Source organism: Dermacentor silvarum, chromosome 2, assembly GCF_013339745.2.
Source record: "Dermacentor silvarum isolate Dsil-2018 chromosome 2, BIME_Dsil_1.4, whole genome shotgun sequence".
In the NCBI taxonomy this organism is placed as follows: Eukaryota; Metazoa; Arthropoda; class Arachnida; order Ixodida; family Ixodidae; genus Dermacentor; species Dermacentor silvarum.
The window spans coordinates 223,318,495-223,335,642 of NC_051155.1; the positions used below are offsets into that span (position 1 = coordinate 223,318,495).

The 17,148-nt window shown below is 43.2% G+C and overlaps 1 protein-coding gene across 3 annotated transcripts in view; it reads right to left on the reverse strand.

Annotated features, from left to right (window-relative positions):
* LOC119442725 (rho GTPase-activating protein 15-like) overlaps positions 1-16,894 on the reverse strand; it is a 37,238-nt gene extending 20,344 nt beyond the window's left edge. Inside the window, exons 1-9 of one of the 3 annotated variants that reach the window (XM_037707708.2) lie at positions 16,593-16,894; positions 10,453-10,690; positions 9,560-9,859; positions 8,502-8,723; positions 7,868-8,248; positions 4,471-4,842; positions 2,164-2,304; positions 1,070-1,165; positions 324-422 (exon numbers count right to left, since the gene is read on the reverse strand). In XM_037707708.2, coding sequence (XP_037563636.1) covers positions 324-422; positions 1,070-1,165; positions 2,164-2,304; positions 4,471-4,842; positions 7,868-8,248; positions 8,502-8,723; positions 9,560-9,859; positions 10,453-10,647 — 1,806 coding nt within the window. In that variant the 5' untranslated portion in view covers positions 10,648-10,690; positions 16,593-16,894. Of the gene's footprint in view, positions 1-323; positions 423-1,069; positions 1,166-2,163; positions 2,305-4,470; positions 4,843-7,867; positions 8,249-8,501; positions 8,724-9,559; positions 9,876-10,452; positions 10,691-15,179; positions 16,519-16,592 lie in introns of those variants that run through there. The other 2 variants (XM_049662342.1, XM_037707711.2) reach the window with 2 other exon arrangements.
* Positions 16,895-17,148: the final 254 nt, after the last annotated feature.

Genomic DNA, 17,148 nt, shown 5'->3' on the forward strand with positions numbered 1-17,148 from the left:
TTTCTCGAGCACTCCTTGGGGTGCTCGTTTGAGGGGAGCGTTCGTCGTCTCCGCTGACTTCCGTACTCCCACGTAGCCGCACTGTAACTGGTATTTCGTTTCCTGCAACTGCACTATAAGTGATACGTATATACATGGAGTGCTATGGGAAAATTAACAGGAGTCTGAAAAGACCGCACTATATCCGGTCCTGCACTATAAGCGGTTACATTATAAGTGGTCTATACTGTACTATCCTGGCTTTGACCCTCTAATTGGAACAAAATCCACAGTGTGTTAGAGCAATGCGTATCAGATACAAGCTGGGAAGAAATCTCACATACCAGCCTCTTGATAGCTGCACTGATGGTGTCAAACCATTCCTTGCTCGTTTGGACATTGTCATCTTGGAGGAGCACCTTTTGCCCAGCTGTAGTGCTCAGCTGTAACGGAGACCCCAAAAAATATGTTCAGTGCATTATCGTGTGGGGAGCACACGCTGCCACCTTCTCCCGCGGGCTCTCGCCCGTCGCTTGCGAACGGAGCGCAGGAACTGTCAATACAATGGACAAGGCGAGCATCCTTCACAACATGTGCACAAATGAAAGCACTGACTTAGCACTGAAAGCGCTAATTAAAACAAATGAGTTCTGCAAAAACCGATAACATGGAGTTAGGTTCACAAAAGAGAAAACTGGATTCACTGAAGTTTCCTTTTACTTTTTAAAGGTGCTACAAATGCTGGGAGACCACTGCAACTTCAAGCTAAAGTGCCATTCAAGCTATACTTACTTAAAAACTTGGCTGAAACAATCAAGACAAATCCAGAAGTTGGCTTAATTAAACAGTAATGAATTCATGAAAAAAGAACGAAATAAAAGAAAGAAGGAACGAAGGAAGAAAGAAATTAATCAAAAACAGCAAACAACAGTACTTGTACAGTATTATTGTTGTACGCCATGTTGTGGCTGAAAGTTCAGCTGCTTTGATGAACAACAAACACTTCATAAGAATCACACCTTGATGCCTGCCAGTTGATAATACTGATCTAACTGAAATTTATTTTTACATTAAGGACAGACACCCTTACCTGAAAGACATTTCGACGTTTAGACTTGTCGGGGCACCAGTCAATGACTGCTCCAGCCAGGTTTATCTGAAGTTCAGCACTTTTCCCGGCTGGTTTCTGAGTGGAGATATATCACACTCAGAAAAATCAGCAGAGCTATGCGCACCTAAATACAAAATCCCAGGTGTAAATATTTAAACTCTCGCCTTACCTTACCTGAAGTCAACAATCCCAATCGGGAACATATTAGAATCTTAATTTCATGTGCAGCTTCTACCTGCCCTCTTGTAAATGTTTTCATGCTCGCTCTTCTTGCTGGTCCAGGAACCCAACAATTTGCGCTTTTAGTACACTGTTCTCATTATTCAACCAAATATTGCAAAACTACATGTTGAAACTCAACAAAAAGCTTGGAAGTGCAGTGGCTATTTAAATTTCTGAAGTTTCCTTCATTACCTCCTCATAAGCTGTTTGCAAAAAGCTTCAGAAACAATCACCATGGTACAGCTTCAAGTAAATGGAGAAACAATGAAGCCGGCTAACGCATAAGGGATATTAATTAGGTTTAATTGAAATTGTCTAAATAATGAGGTAAAGGGAAATGATGACTTCTGCAGGTAAACTCATAAACACTGTGTCACAACTTGGCTTTTATAAAGCACATGACAGGCCCTTGTCTGGACTAACATGGCTAATAACAACGACAAGTGACGACTAAGTGCAAATGCTACACAGGCTGAAGTGTGCAAGAACAATGGTCAAAACGCAAACAGGTACATTACAGAAATGGGGTAGACTGCAGGCTAAAGTGCAATGGTGTGATTGATTGTGTGACAGAAAGAGTTAAACAACTGAAATTAGCAATTGGGCTATTCGAGCTACAGCAATAAGAGGCTCCAGATTAATTCTGAACACCCAGTGTTATTCAATGCATACAATTGTACATGAGTGTTTCTGGATTCCACACCAACTAGAGAGCAGCCACTGTGGCTGGTAATCGAACAATGATCTCATTTTCATGCACTGTAATAAAAAAATATATTTGGGTTCTAAAGTAACTTTAACAACCATTGGCTTGATCTGCGACGGCAGCTTTGCCACTGGAAATGGCTTACCTCCTGTGCCGTATTGATGTCTTTGTAGAGGAACAGGTTTCGGTTGGTGAGTACCACGTATGCAGGTGACCAGCTTTTCTTCTGCTTCTTGCCTGCTCGTACCAACTCTGTCTTGTTCAGCGTACCCTGACGTGTCACCAACTGGCGAGGAGCAGAGAAAGAAGGGCTTTCAAAACAAATGCACACTGTCAGAACAAGCATATGCATGCAACAAGTCTAGGGAACATTCGTGAAGCATGTCTCAAGTTGATGGTGACATCCTTCAGATTGCGTAAACAGTAAGCAAGAAATAACAAAGAGCAGGCTCTACAGATATGAGCATGCATCAATATACAAAAAAAAAAGTGTTCAAAGCACATGATAAAAGAAAAAAAACTGAAAAAAATAATTGCATAGGCCAATGTATTTCACGCAGAATTAAAAGGTGCAGTGTATTTTCTCCCATGTGACCATCATACTGCACTATGAATTTTATGCTCTCAGTGATATACTATATGTATGTGTGTGCGTATGTGTGTATGTGCGTGTGCGCATGCGTGCGTGAGAGAGAGAGAGTTCCGTGCTTCAAAAACATGCGGTCAAGTGGTGATTGACATATGGGAAAAGGTTCGAGACAAATCCTGTTGACTCACTCAAGCACGATTGTCAGGTCTCTGTCTTTTTGTTGTTGAATTTTAATGTGAATTCTAGTGTATTATAGCTGTAATAAAGAGGTGGGGTTTGCAACTACTGTTGCGTGTGCTGGTATGTCTAAGTGTGCAAGGGAGGTTTATACAGTGTTTGTCAAAAGTTCTAAGACCACAGTACAAGTGATGATTTGTCACTGGGAAGCTTAGATCATTAGATGAACAGCAAATCAGGGCATGGATAAATGGTTCAGTGCTTCTAAACCGGATAGTGTGAACAAAAGCACAGACAAGAAGACCGGATGGGATGGGTGACAGGTGCTATCCCGTCGTTTGACAGTCACATTGTCCTTCTCTTGTCCGTTTCTTTATTTGCACTAGCAATGCCAGAGACTATGTGCGAACAAGTTCCAGATAATAGGCCCAGAATGTCATCATCTTTAGTGGGAATGCGCGCGCGTCCCCTGATGTTGTTTTCTCCGCATAGCTCGCGTCTCCTGTAGTCCGGCTTCTCCGCGTGGCTAAGCGTCGGAGGCGATCGTAGTGGTTGCGGCGCGTTACGAGAGATGGCACGAGTGTCGCGATGCTAACACCACCGAACGGCGGGGTGACTTGGAAGAAAAAGGTCGAAGGCGCTTCCTCTTTAGCTGGGGATCGGCGACCAACACGCACGAACGCTTCGCGCGTGCGGTCGCCCGCTTCGCGGGACCGTCTCGCGAGGCTAAGAGCAGGACACCGGTATGGACGAACACGGATCGTTCGAACGCGCCACCGTTCACGTGACCGTACACGTGAACGACTAGGCGATGGTGTCACAGCATGGGGCGAACATATTCGCTCGCTATCGGGTCGCGGTGAGTCGGACTTACTTGATTTGTCGCGCGCCCATGTGAATTTTCTTTGCATTGTAACTCGGCTAGTATGTATTAGTGTATGAAATGTGTAATAAATGCCCTTTTGATTGTTTACACTACTGTGTTGTCATTCCTTTGTCCCAAGAGCATGTGTGCGACCCCACACTTTCCAAAGAAACAGCTGAATAATATAGTTAGTCCTTTGGAATAACTAATTGTTCAGGTGGTCCCTTAAAATTGGGTTTTAGTCTAGTGCAACACACTTTTCAGAAGTATAAGAATGTTCAGTTCATGTGCTTTCAAGCTGTTCATGCGTGTCTGACCTGACACATTTTAGTGCTGCTTTTTTTCTATGTTTTCACCAGTGTTAAAATGGGTGAATGCCAGCAAATGCAGATAGGCTAAGTGCTTCTCTGCAGATTAATTATGGTGCTGTAATTCTGATGTGGGGAAAAAAACTTGAACACAGAATGTACAGCCTTTACTTGTGATATGCTTCACCAAGAGAGTTTTAAGCAGAGTGACTGACTGGTTAAGTGTCATAATGCTTCGCCTTTGGTGTCCCCTGCAAGTTACAAGTTGCAGTTGACCACAAAAGTTTACAAGACACAGGTTCTACGGCAAACATGAATTTCTGGTCTGTAAAGGTACAGCACTTCTAATTTAATGGAGAACTGTGCAGGTCGCAAACGACAATAAAACTTTGAATTCGAGGCTGTGTACACTAACTTCGCAGGAATGCAACTTTTTCCTAAACTCCATGCCGCGGAAACTTTTGTTGCCGACCGTACATACATGCACTAATATAAGTAAAGCGGCACACTTGCCTCTAGTGTGTCAAAGGTCTCTATGGCTTCCGCCACGGATGGACCATGCAGTGGGTAGTCCTCAGGCAGGATCATGGAACGCGTCCTCATGGCCCTGGCATGCTTTGCCTCAGAGAGGGATGAGGATAAGGGAAGCACCGGTGGAGGCGTGGGCTTCAACCGGTTCAGCTTCGGCGTCAACGTCGGCGCAACCCCTGTGTAATGGCCGCCGCGTGCGCCGCTGCTGCCCTCGGCCGCGGCTGGCAGTGCTCTGCGCTCCCATGGTGGCTGACTGTCGCAGCAGGAGTCGGTCTCCTCCTCAATAGAACTGGTTGGAAGCAGACGCGGTCTGTCACCAGTCACCTGGCTTGGGTCCTCTGCTGAGCTGTACCACTACAGGAAAAAAAAAAAACAAGTTTGAAGAGTTTCACCGAAATAAGACAGCACCAAGTGATATAAAATGAGTAAAGGACAAAAGTCTTTTGCACAAAGACACAGTCATAGTATCATGTGCCGTGGGAAGAGGAAGAGTTGGCTACTTGTTTAACTGTCAAGACAGAACGTTTGGCAATCACCTGAATGACTAGAAGTTGACATGATTACTCTCTCTACTACTGACTTCTCACACCCTGGAAAATAGAATGCCGGATACCTCAGGCCATTGATTTGTCCATCTGCACATGTTCTCAATGTGTGCTACTAAAGCCTACAGAGAATGACTGAATGCACTAAGCTCAGCAATGTAACTTTACCGACACTTTTCCTAAAGACTTGCAACAGCTCGAAAAATTCCTTAATCTGTATAAGGCTTGCTTATCAATGCAAGTCAAGAAACTTGGACTGGTTATGCTCAGACGTGGCAGTACCTGGCAGTATGATTCCCTGCTACACCTAACTGAATTGTGAAGTTCGGTAGGAAGGTAGGGTATCATACCATGACATAAGCAATAAAATCAGTGATTAAAATATGGCTGGAAATCACAGCAACGCAACAACCAGTCTTACACACACATAGGTTCTAATGAACACTATAATAAAACACTGTGCAACTGTACTGGAAACAAAATTATGTGAGCCTCCAAATTCAATGCTGTCATGCACTGCAAGCATAGAATGGGGCATGTAAATGCACATTAGGAGAAGTACGCTCTCTTGATATGGAAAATTTATCACTTGCTCTTCTATACCTCTAAAACAGAATATGACGGTGACAAAAAGTAGTCTGCAGATGCAAATGCACAAGAACAGGAACTTGCTGAATATGGTGGTGTAAGTAAACAGACAAACATGAGGCAGGAAAATGGGTGTTTCCCAACTGAGATACATTTAGGTGCAGGGCATACTAGGGCAACAACATCAGGACAAAATGTAACTTCACCAGTACTTCTTCCTCGGAAGATGTTAATGATGACAATGAGGTCACGTCAGAAGGTGGGAAGAAGCAGTCGGTCTCCGAGCCTGTGCTATATGGTGACTCCAAAGCCCTCGTAGCCTGGCACAATGAAGACGGGAGGCTCTCCAGTTCGTAAGAGAAAGCCCTGTTCAGCTTGTTCTTAAAGAATAGGTCCATTACGACGGAGGGCCTATCTTGGCTGTCGAAAAGGAACGACCGCTCGACATCTCATGAGACCCCCTGCCTCACGGGAAACCTAGCCGACACGACACAGGAAGTGAGAGTGGCAGCGTTTCCTCTCCAAGGAGAGAAAGAAGGAAGTTGCCAGGAAGTCTACAGGAGGTGCCAACAACAAACCCGCCCCAGTTGGAGCGAGGTGCACTTCGATTTCACCTCCTTTTTTTTTTCTCGCAATGTGCTACAATACACCGAATTGCTGCCATTGCAGTGATCCAAGTTTGATCTCCAAGGTGAGTCTTCATAAGTTGTGTTCTTCACTGACTTCAAATGCACAGTTATAAAATAGATAAAGTAATGTTGCCAGCATTATCAGAGCTTGAACTAACATAAAAGAAGAAAGCTAGTGGGGCTTACCAAGATTCTTTCTTTATAAAAACTATGGCCATCATTCAACGATAAAGATATGTCAAGTCTTCGCCTCTGCTTACTGTATTGAGCTAGTTCTACAGTCAGCTGACAAACTTTGTCTGTAACCTGATAAGGCTGCTCTCTTCAAGCTTTAAAAATAAAGAAAAAAAAATCTCTTGACATCATTATATGCAACATACATTATATCCAACAATGGCCTCCTCTTAAAAGGAGGGAATACCCATCTACCAGAAAATGACAATTGTTCCCTTCTCTCACTAAAATGGCATCACTCTCACCAGGGCAATCTATCACTCTGTACTCAACACAATTCACTTTCCCAGTATAATCTTCCACAATGACTGCTGTTGAATACTAATACCATGCAGCTTGTGGCACACTTGTCCCAATCACTGCTTTGTGTTGCTCTCAGCATGCCTGTAGCCAACCGGACTCTTGACTGGTTAACATCCCTGCCTTCCTTATATATATATATCCCTCCCCCCTCTCTCTCTCTCAGCAAGCCAATTTCAGTTAGCAAAATAGTGCCGATCTATAATAATTTTCATGTGTATGTATTAGTGTCACGCACAGTAGCACCACAAATGGCCTTGATGGCCCCAGTAAGAGCAACACCAGAAAAGGAGGAGGAAAAAGAAGGTCATTGCCCCATTTTCGTGCACCACAAATCATTGTGGCTAACACTGTGGACTACTGCATGAGGCTTAAGCCATTCTGGATTTGCAGCAATGAGCTAACGAGGTCACCGTGCTACTGTTTATAAGCGAGAAGTTTGAATGATGCAGTAGCACTCCATGAAAAAGCCGAGAGCACCCGCATTTTAGAAGCGCTTATCCCCCAGCCACAGAGCTTCAATTTAATTACTAAGAGAAAGATTTAGTGCTGGGATCGTACAGTCACTTTGGCAATCATTGCTAGCAAATGTATTTTTCTATAATTTGGCAAGGGTCCATTGAGAAAGCGAGCTGCAGCTTGTTTTTATTATTCCCTACTGTTCAACAGTGTTGCATCCTAGCATCACAACATTTCTTAAGAATAATTAAAATTTATTACATAGTTTTCAGCATATACGCTATATACATTGGTACACATCTCAGTAAAAAAAAAAAATATTATATCCTGATTAATTATTTTTGCTCGTGACAGTGAAAACTACTGAATGCCCAAAATTAAAGCCCCAACAAATTAATTGTGCCATACAACAAATTTTCTAGAAAGAACTAGCTTTAGGACGACCAATCAAAAATTCACAAGGTTGTTCGAAGCCAGAAGGTCAATGTTCAGGCAAGCACATGTACTGCACATTATTTCTACGCTGGCATAACAGCAATACTGGTGACGCATGCACACACTAACGCCGAGTTTGCCTTTAGTATTCTTAGCATGAAGCTCTACGATTCCAGCCTTATAACCTACCCTGTCTGTAGCAGACTGGTAAGCTGTTGCCAGCCGACTGCCACGAGCAAAGTAGAACTTGCTGTTGCCATTGTGCTGGACGGGTTCCTCACTAGTGTGCTCTCGTGGAAGGGAAGAAGAACCAGGATGGTTTAGAGCAGGACGGCTACGGCCAGTTGCACAGGACTGTGAAAGGCTATCTCGGCTGCTGGACAGGAGGTCCTCTCGACTAGAGGACAACAAGCTGTCTCGGCTGGATGACAGCAAACTGTCTTGGCTCGACGACAGTGGATTGCTTTGGCTGGGTGGCTTCTTTTTGGCTGGTGGAAGGGGAGGTGGACCCTTGCGTTGGGAAACCCGTGGCGAGTCCGACGGAGGAGCTAGGTTGGCATGATCTCGTTCCTGGAGAAGACATAAGTGTGCCATATTACACTATGCTTAGCAGCGGCAAGCCAAGAGTTCAGTTACAAGTCTTTAGAACATAGTCGTTTTTATATTTTCTGTTTTCGAGACCTAGTAGCCTGATATCTACAAACTAAAAGGCAGCTATTATAATTGTTTTATTACAGACGTGCTTTCTGCAACATTAAAATTAGCTGAAACGCACTTGACGACACTGTACAGAAAGCAAGTTACATTGGGCACTTCAACTAACATGAGCAGCAGGCAGCTCCCCTCGGCGCCTGGGAGGCTTCCACGAGCGCTGTCCCGTATGAAAGTTGTAATAGAACTTTCGGCCAACACCACGAGCATCAAATTCAGCCCAGTGGTCACTCAAAAAACGCAGCGGTTGCTCCTCAGGTGATGGGTGTGGTGGGCTCGGAGGACATGGTAGCGGTGGAAAGTTGGCGTAGATTGGTGACCCCCTGTCACGCCTCTGCAAAAGGAAAGGAAGAAAATGCCCATCACAAATAAAACACAGTGCTGGCTGTGTCTTTTTGTGTCTTTGTTTGTCCCTTTTCCTACGCATGCCATTCCTCTAGACCATTATGAACTACCAACAAGTCCATCTTGTTACACTGGCTGACGTAAGTGAAATTTGGATCAGCACATGCCAGACAGACTAACATGTGCCACTTCATTAAATGTGCACTATTTTACTGACAGTGAAATTATCATGACATGACGTAATTTAAGTTGACAACCTTTCCAACAACACTATTAGGACAAACTAGACTTCCCTAAACACTCTGAAGAGTCCTGGAGGGGGAGGGGGGTCAACAAATTACAGCCTGAGAAACATTACAGAGAACTAATAACTAATAATGAGGAAGCATATGCTAATTAAACTGGCTTTAAATGTTTAACTATGACAGTGCATTTACAGGATGTGTTCATGCACACACACTTGCCAGACACGAGACAACCCACTGCGCTGACCACCAATGTTTGGGCAAGAAGGATATTAATACACCTAGAGGAGCACCGTCACAGACCATGATGAACGAGAAAAGCGATAGTGAGAGAAAGAGGCCTTAACAGTGAAAAGGGTAAAATGGTTGGCCAGATGTGTATGTATACGTCTAACTTGCTCTCAACGCTGCGACATGGGGATGAGAGGAGACCTCACATTCTTCATGAGGTGACAATGCAATACTACATGCCACAAGGTGCCAGCATTGCTCTTTGCATATCCCATGAATTTCCTCAGCTTAATGACCTATGTCATCTCTTTCTAATTAACTGGAATGAGCGCTGGTAGGAATAACTCACGAAGTGATGGGATGACGGCTCATTGAAGGCGGTTTCTTTGGCAGCATCAGTACTGGAGGACTCCTCATTGTCCGAATAGTCAATCTCAGGCTCATCCAAAGACTCACACGAGCGTGAGATGGAACTTGCTGCATCTGCAGGCGAGTCCAAGGTGTCACTAGGCGAAGCATTCAGGCTACGCGACTGCCACTGGTCGTCTGCGTGGTTCAGGGACGAGTTTGACGCCCGCTGTCGCTGCCGCATATTAGACTGGATGCCCAAGGGCTCACCAGACAGCTCTGAAGGCACCGGCTTGTCAACCTGCATTGCGGGGCATCTTCAAGCGAATGAGAAAATACAGAGGCATGCAGTGAGGCAGGACATACATTCACACCTACCAACAGACACAAATTATGTAGCGCAGCTGAACATTTTGGAACTACTGACAAGTTGACCAAGAATGTACAAAATCTGAAGAAAAATACAAACAAAGGAAAGGACTAGGCCCTCGACCTTTACAATCAAAGTGGTATGAGCATTTAAGGCATAATAACTTTTCTTAACACAGTCATGCGACTCCTCTTTTTAACTCCTCAGTTTTGGTGCCCCATCTGAAATAACCATAACTGGGCAGATTTTCTCTATATTATTAAGCCTCATGATGAGATTGATTATTATTGGGGTTTACTGGCGCAAGAGATTATTAAGCCTCACAACTAAGGAGTGTGGTGAATAAGCCGACTTAATTCCTTTCTGTCAACAACCTTCTCTCCATATGTTTTCTGACATAAATTTGTTCTCATTCTTAAAGCCCTCCTTCTAGAACCCTTTACCAAAGTTCTATTTCCTTCCAAAAGGGGAGAAACCAGGGCTGGCCACTGGGTAGATAATAAAGTGATCCATCCAAGGCTTACATGAGGCAGGCTTTTGGCCAGTGGTTTGATAGATGCGTAGACACCCTCTGCAGTGCTGGCTTGGCGTGCCGCTGCGTGTCGGCTGGGGCCGGTCAGCCGCCACCACAGGCTGCTGCTCTTGTCCAGTGGGTCTGCACGCCGTCTGCTCGCCTGGCAGCCCCCAAACTCTGGCAGTACCCGGGTCTGCTCACACATGCTTCAGCTCGCATCATCTATGGCTGGCTTTGCCCATGCCACCCTGCAATGTTTACGCGAGGCACATGTGAATGCTGCGACTCAATTCAGTTGTTGGTGGCAGTGATGTTGGAAATAGGAAGGGAGAGAGGCAGTCCATCCTTCCTCATAGTGTGCATAGTGTGTCCTGCAAACATTTGGGTGCCTTAAAGGGACACTAAAGAAAAGGATTAGCCTAAGCTGTATTGGAATATTACCCTTCTGCACAAGCAAATCTTATTATTTTATTAAACTTATTACTGTGAGAGGAAGCTTGGTAAGCCGGAAAAGACGTAAAAAGAAATGCTGCCCTGAAGTTCCTGTGCCAGCTTGTTGTGACCCGTCATGGGTTTCAACAGCACCTACTCAGGCTTAGTTGCCATTTTATTGGTGAAGGTTGGCTACATTGCATTCTAATAAAACCAAACACATATTCTAGCAAATTTTGAAACCGTTCCTTGAGCTAAAACAGCCCGAATATGGGAAAATACTATGAAATTCATGATGTTGCTCTCATGTACAGAAGCTGAGGACTTGCCACGAAATTTTGGAGGAGTGGAAGTCCAGCCCTCATTTTCTTCCCTAATAAACTGATTTTTACAAAATGGATAAAAACACTGTTTATAAAGGATAATTTACTTGTCTAAACTGATTTAGTGCTGTTCCTTGGTGTCTTTTTAACATAGCTCAACTACATTACCATTTCGCTACACCATAATTATAAAAGAAGCTAAAAGTAACATTAAGTTAAGCTGGGTTATTAAATTACATTTCTAGAATTCCAGAAATGTCACTCTTACCATGAGTGGAGCCTTGGTAAGCCAGAAAAGATGCAACACAAGTGAACTGAAGTTCCCATGTTTGCATCTGAGCTTATTGAGTTTTGAGAACATTTCCTGAACAAAAGTGGCAGGAGAACACAAAAAAATACTGTGGATCTATAGATCCACAGTATTTTTTTGCACAGCACAGGTACAACTTCATAAAGTTGTACCTGTGCTGTGGTATAGGTGCAAATTTATAAAGAGGGCAATAGGTGCAAATTTATAAAGAGGGCAATTCGTTCTTCAGATCCTCCTTTATTCATAAACATTTTTCTGACAAATAGATGTCCGTCAATTCCACAACAACCATAATTCTTGAAGTGCACAGTAGACATAAGGAGCTTATTTTTCTTTTGTGACATTTCTTTCTCCGCGTCATGACATCCAGATAATGTTGATGATGCCAGGTCCAGCTTTTCGATGCTAACTTTGGTAAAGTGTTTGCTAACCTTCATAATTGCTCAGCGTCAGAGCCTTATAAGTGCAAGAAGCGTTTAGCAGAGTTTAGAGAACTTCCAAAACACGTGTCAGTAGAACTCCTTTAATAGAAAACCTGGGACTTGCACCATTTTTGAGATATCCGTCAAACCTGCATCAAAATGGACTGGACTCCCACTTAACATTTTCCCATAAAGCTTTCCCTAAGCAATGTGAAACAAAACAATGTGAAGCATTAGTGCATCTTGTCATCAACTTTTTTAGCTGTCTTGAAAGTGACGAGAGTGCCATGATTTGCCCTAAGTGAACATGCCCTGAGCACCAACCCGTTATATTCAGCACTTGCGATACATTCGTTGAAGTAAACAATTAGGAAGATCATTAGGAAAGTTCAGTCAATTAAAAACTGTGCTTGCAAATATTGCACACCTTTTGGCATCTGCCATTGCTATAAAGTTTTGTCTGCAAGAATTATTATAATAATCTCAAATTCCTTTTTCTTTTGAAACGACTGCAGATAGCCATCAATGAAGTACCCTGTACATTCTATATATGACTTTCACACACATATACTGCCCACTGCGTACCCAAACTCTAGTTCGGAGTCGTCCATGAACAGAAAAAGACTTCGAAGTCTCAACCAGCTGCTAATGTAGCATTTTTCCATTTCTTTATCGTGAAAAATACAGAATGAAAAGAATCTCAATACAAGCCAACATGCAACGAGATAGGGAAGGAGAGTTAAAGTATGTCAAAAACAGTAATGCATACATTAAAAAAAAAGGAAAAAAAAAAGGGAGGGTGACACAGAATGCAGACTACAGTGCCAGTGCTGAGCTTGCTGTAGGTGTATGTTTGACAGAATGATATGTAGCACTCGAAGGGCATGAGTCATGCAAGAGAATGCAAGAGGACACCACATCTGCTCATCTTGCACAGAAGCCGCAAGAAAGCTATACTTTGGCAAAGGCAATGATGAATACGTGAGCAAGGGTGAATCATATTAACAGCCATAAATTCTAGCTACAGGTTTTGTTTTTCTGTTTGTGCAAGTTATTAGCAAAAATTATTACTGGTTTTAAGAGCAGACATTAAATTTAGTTACTTTCAAAATGAACCCTTTTAAATCCCAAGTTCTTTCGAAAAGAAAGTTTACAAATGTTACCGATATTTTTTATTCCAGCAAATGATTGTGCATTGCATCCAAATTTTAAAAATACATTATTTGTGCGGTTTATATCTTATAACGACCCAAGATATGAATGAAAGACATCTGATAAGAGACTTTCCCATAGCATACATGTAAAATTCAAACGTATTTATCCAAACAGCTGATAACCAAAGGAATTGAATGCATTGAAGAAATTCATCTGAATTTCAATCGTTGAAATTCAAATGTGAACAGAGTTGATGAGCGCAGCTCATCTTCGACAAACAAAGCAAAATAAACTGTAGCCTGGACGAGCCTTGCTCATTTTTGGAGATAATGGTACAAACAGCTAGGACGAGTACAGCTCAGGCTTGGCAGTTAAGGGTTAATTCAAATTAGTAAGGGCCTATAGCCACTCATTAAAATAACCATAGGCCAAGATAAATGTAACAATTCTATTCAAATTCTTTTCTTTTTTTCCTGCTTAGCCAAATGTTGCAAATGGCAATCCGCTTACATTATCTCCAGGATCGGATGGTCATGAGTGGTGGATGATAAATGAAAACAATAGAACTGAGCGAAAGGAATCGCTATATCGGCCATGCATTTACATTCATACAATTACACTGAAAGATTAAACGCTTATTCAGCCTGTGAATGGCTACACGCAGAAAGCTTATAAATTATCCTTCACATGAGTGCAACTTTACTACATACAGATGTTAAAATGCTGATGAATAGCTTGTAGCAAAAGCCTATTCACTAGGCTATCTACAGGTGGCCGTATGCTCAAAAGAACTTTTTAAGTGTATTATATTTCTTGGTGTTTATTTTAAAGGACTTACATTCTGCTTATCCTATATGTTTTTTTCTAACGTTTATGTTTGTCAGCTCGTGGCAGCGAATGCAATTTCATTCTGGCAGGCAGTGACGAAGCAATAAGCTAAAATTAAGCAAATGTTCAAATGAAAATAACACTACCACGCGAGACGAAACAAGGAGGAGCACACAGGCACGGCACGTTTTCATCTGATCATGAACCAACTAGCTCAACAATCAATCGCCACTATGCAAATGTGACAATTTTTAAATGTCAACATTAGTTCTTCCTTATATGCAAGTTCTACTAGGTACATGTATCCAGAGAGCATGCGTTGAGTTTGCAAACTAAATAAAGCAGGAAAATAATAATGATGAAGCTCTGGCATGTTATGTTGCTTGGCTTAAGATGTGTCTCGGATTGGCTGCAAACTAAACTTATACACAGAAAATAAATCTCTGTCATGGCTTTAACAGGGAAATGTAATGTCACAAAACATTACTAGTGGCTGTTAACATGACCAAGTTTATCGCTTGCAGTGCTTCTTCCTTTACGCTGAACGTAATTATGTGCGGCATAAATAAAAATAAACAGGTGTTCTCTATGCCAAACAAGTAATTTTTCCACTAAAAGGAATAGCAGTTACTGTAGAGTCTAACAACACAACAACACAAGTTAAAACATGTCTTTTGTACATATTCAATTCAATGATAAAACAGTAGTTGATAAATGCACTGTCACACAGTGACAGCCATGAGAACTGGGGTCTTACTGGCTAGTCAGAATGTGCCTACCTACATAGCATTAAGAGAAGAGCTGTTCACCTATACATTCAAATGTGTCCGTAGTTCTGTTGATCAAAAGAACCAGCTTTCAAGAATTTTATAGTTGTTTCAGTCCTGAGAGGTCACTGAGAATGAAGTGCAATAATTCCTAAACACTCCATGCCGAGTATGCCAACTTCTTTAAATCAGCAGGGCCAACACCAGCAAAACAAAAAGCTACTGGCTCACATGCCTCCATACAATGCTCCTCAACCACACTCGTGCTTACCTTGTCAAGAATAGAGCCGCAAAGATGCTGCAAACATATCTCACAAGCTTCACTCCGTAAAACAATGGCGAGGTTCACTTTAGACAAAACTAGATCGACAAGCTGGGCCCTTTGTTTGTACAGAACGGCTGAACCTGTTCTATGTGGCAACTTGAAATGACTCAAACTTATGGCATGAAGACATACGTGTCAATCATAGAGAAAATAAAATCACAAAATGGTAACGTGCCTGTTCCCGTTGCTCTGCCTGGGGCATGTCACATGAGAGCCAACTCGTAAGAGCAATACTGCGTACGTCTGCAATATACATCACTGCACTGCGATAACAGCTGCAAAGTTCTGAACAAAATGCAGCATGGTGTGCATCGGCATCATAGCTACAAAGCAGAACATTGTGTGCAGTCTGTTTAAATGAGGAGCAAAGGAATGAGAAACTTAAACTTATAACTGCTTAATGGCCCTTTCGCATGCAGAACATGCATGCTGTAAGCAAAATTGTATGATGCCACAGCTAAAGCTACAGCTGTAAAGCACTTATGACACTACTACTGATATGACTTATGGCACTGTTGATACTACAATAAACAGTATGCTACTTGAACACGTTTATTAATCAAGGTCATTAGGATGGCAAGAGCAAGGACGTTTATATTTATTTTTGGCCTATGTGCAATAGCATCCTGTCCGACAGAAACAAACACTATAGGTCAAATTGTGTGCCTTTTGGGGCACGTTATGTTACAGAAAAGCCAGCACCATGCTCAGTAAATTTGCTCTGCCATTCCCACACACCCAATATGTCAACATACGTCCAATAAACTAACATCTGCGGGAACGTATCACGCGCGACTTATTATTCACTCTGCACGCGTGACGTTGCAAAAACGCAATTGTTTCTCGAGACTGGCACTCACGCCTAGCTTGCCAGTGCAGATCGCTCAGCTGCCTGCGGACGCCGTCACGGAATTCTTTTTCACGCAACCTTGGCAATGCACTCTTTTCGTCTCTTTTGAGCACTTTTGACACGCGTTTTCCGAGCGGCACGAATACAATTAACGTCGCCTCCGGCGTGCGAAACGCGGTTACACGCCGAGGCGAGCATGCACGCGCGTTCCACTTTCTACCTTGCTGCTTTTCGCTCATAGAACGATTTGAAATGAGCAACGAATAAAGGCTACCGCGACCGGGCAATGGTCAAGTGTTGAAGGCAAAGCGAAATAATGCGTGTCCAGCTTATTCCGACATGCACAGCGCGCGTGTCCTACTTGCAAAGTGATTCATCGACTTGGAATAAACGATGCACATGCATACAACGGCGTGTTAACGCCAAACGACAACGCAACGATAATGTAAATCACGATAATTGCCGATTCGACCTTCGCAGCTGGGATTAAGGGGATGGCCACAAAGTTCACCCAGGTACCAAATATATTCTTTTCCGGCGACGCCCGCAACGAAGCAAGTGGTTGCGCACACTGCTTCCCGCACTTTACGGACTTGTTGCACGATCCGAGCCTCCTAAACGAGACTCAATGTCACGAGCTTCCTCTTTTCAATCAAGCGGTCGCCCCGCCAGCTGCGGCAACGGCGAAGCGACACTCGACAGTATATGACACGAGAAGCGAAAGCAAAACAAATTCACCTCCTTCGTGGTAGCGAGGGGACGGGGTCAATCCACAACAAACGCGACACTTCGTCACGACGATACCACCACGGACGATAGGGAGCACACAACGTTCCCAAACCGCGAAGCACGGCCGCGATCAAGAGACACAGGAATGCAACACTGGCGTGGACACAGCTGGCATGCGTTCGTTTAGACAGCAACAGCGCTCGGCTGCGTTAATTGTCCAAGGCGTTCGCCATGAGAACCAAACAAGCGATGCAAACGTAATAAACGAAGAAAAAGGAAATGTTTACGCAGGACCGGAACTCTATCCCAAGTTGAAGGGTTAACGGTGAAAAATAAACCAGTTGGAAGCTCGATGGGTGGTGAGATGTAATCTATGTTATAAAAAGTTATTGCCTCCGAGATTCCATACCGTGCACTGCCGTTTCCATAACGGTGGTTTTCATATTACGGCAAAACAAATCACATTTTATGCTCATAATTGTTCAATATGACATTTGGCACGGTTACTTACGTGGCTTGTAAAAAAAACTGCGAATTTTTTTTTGTTCACGCCCCTGGCAGTGAG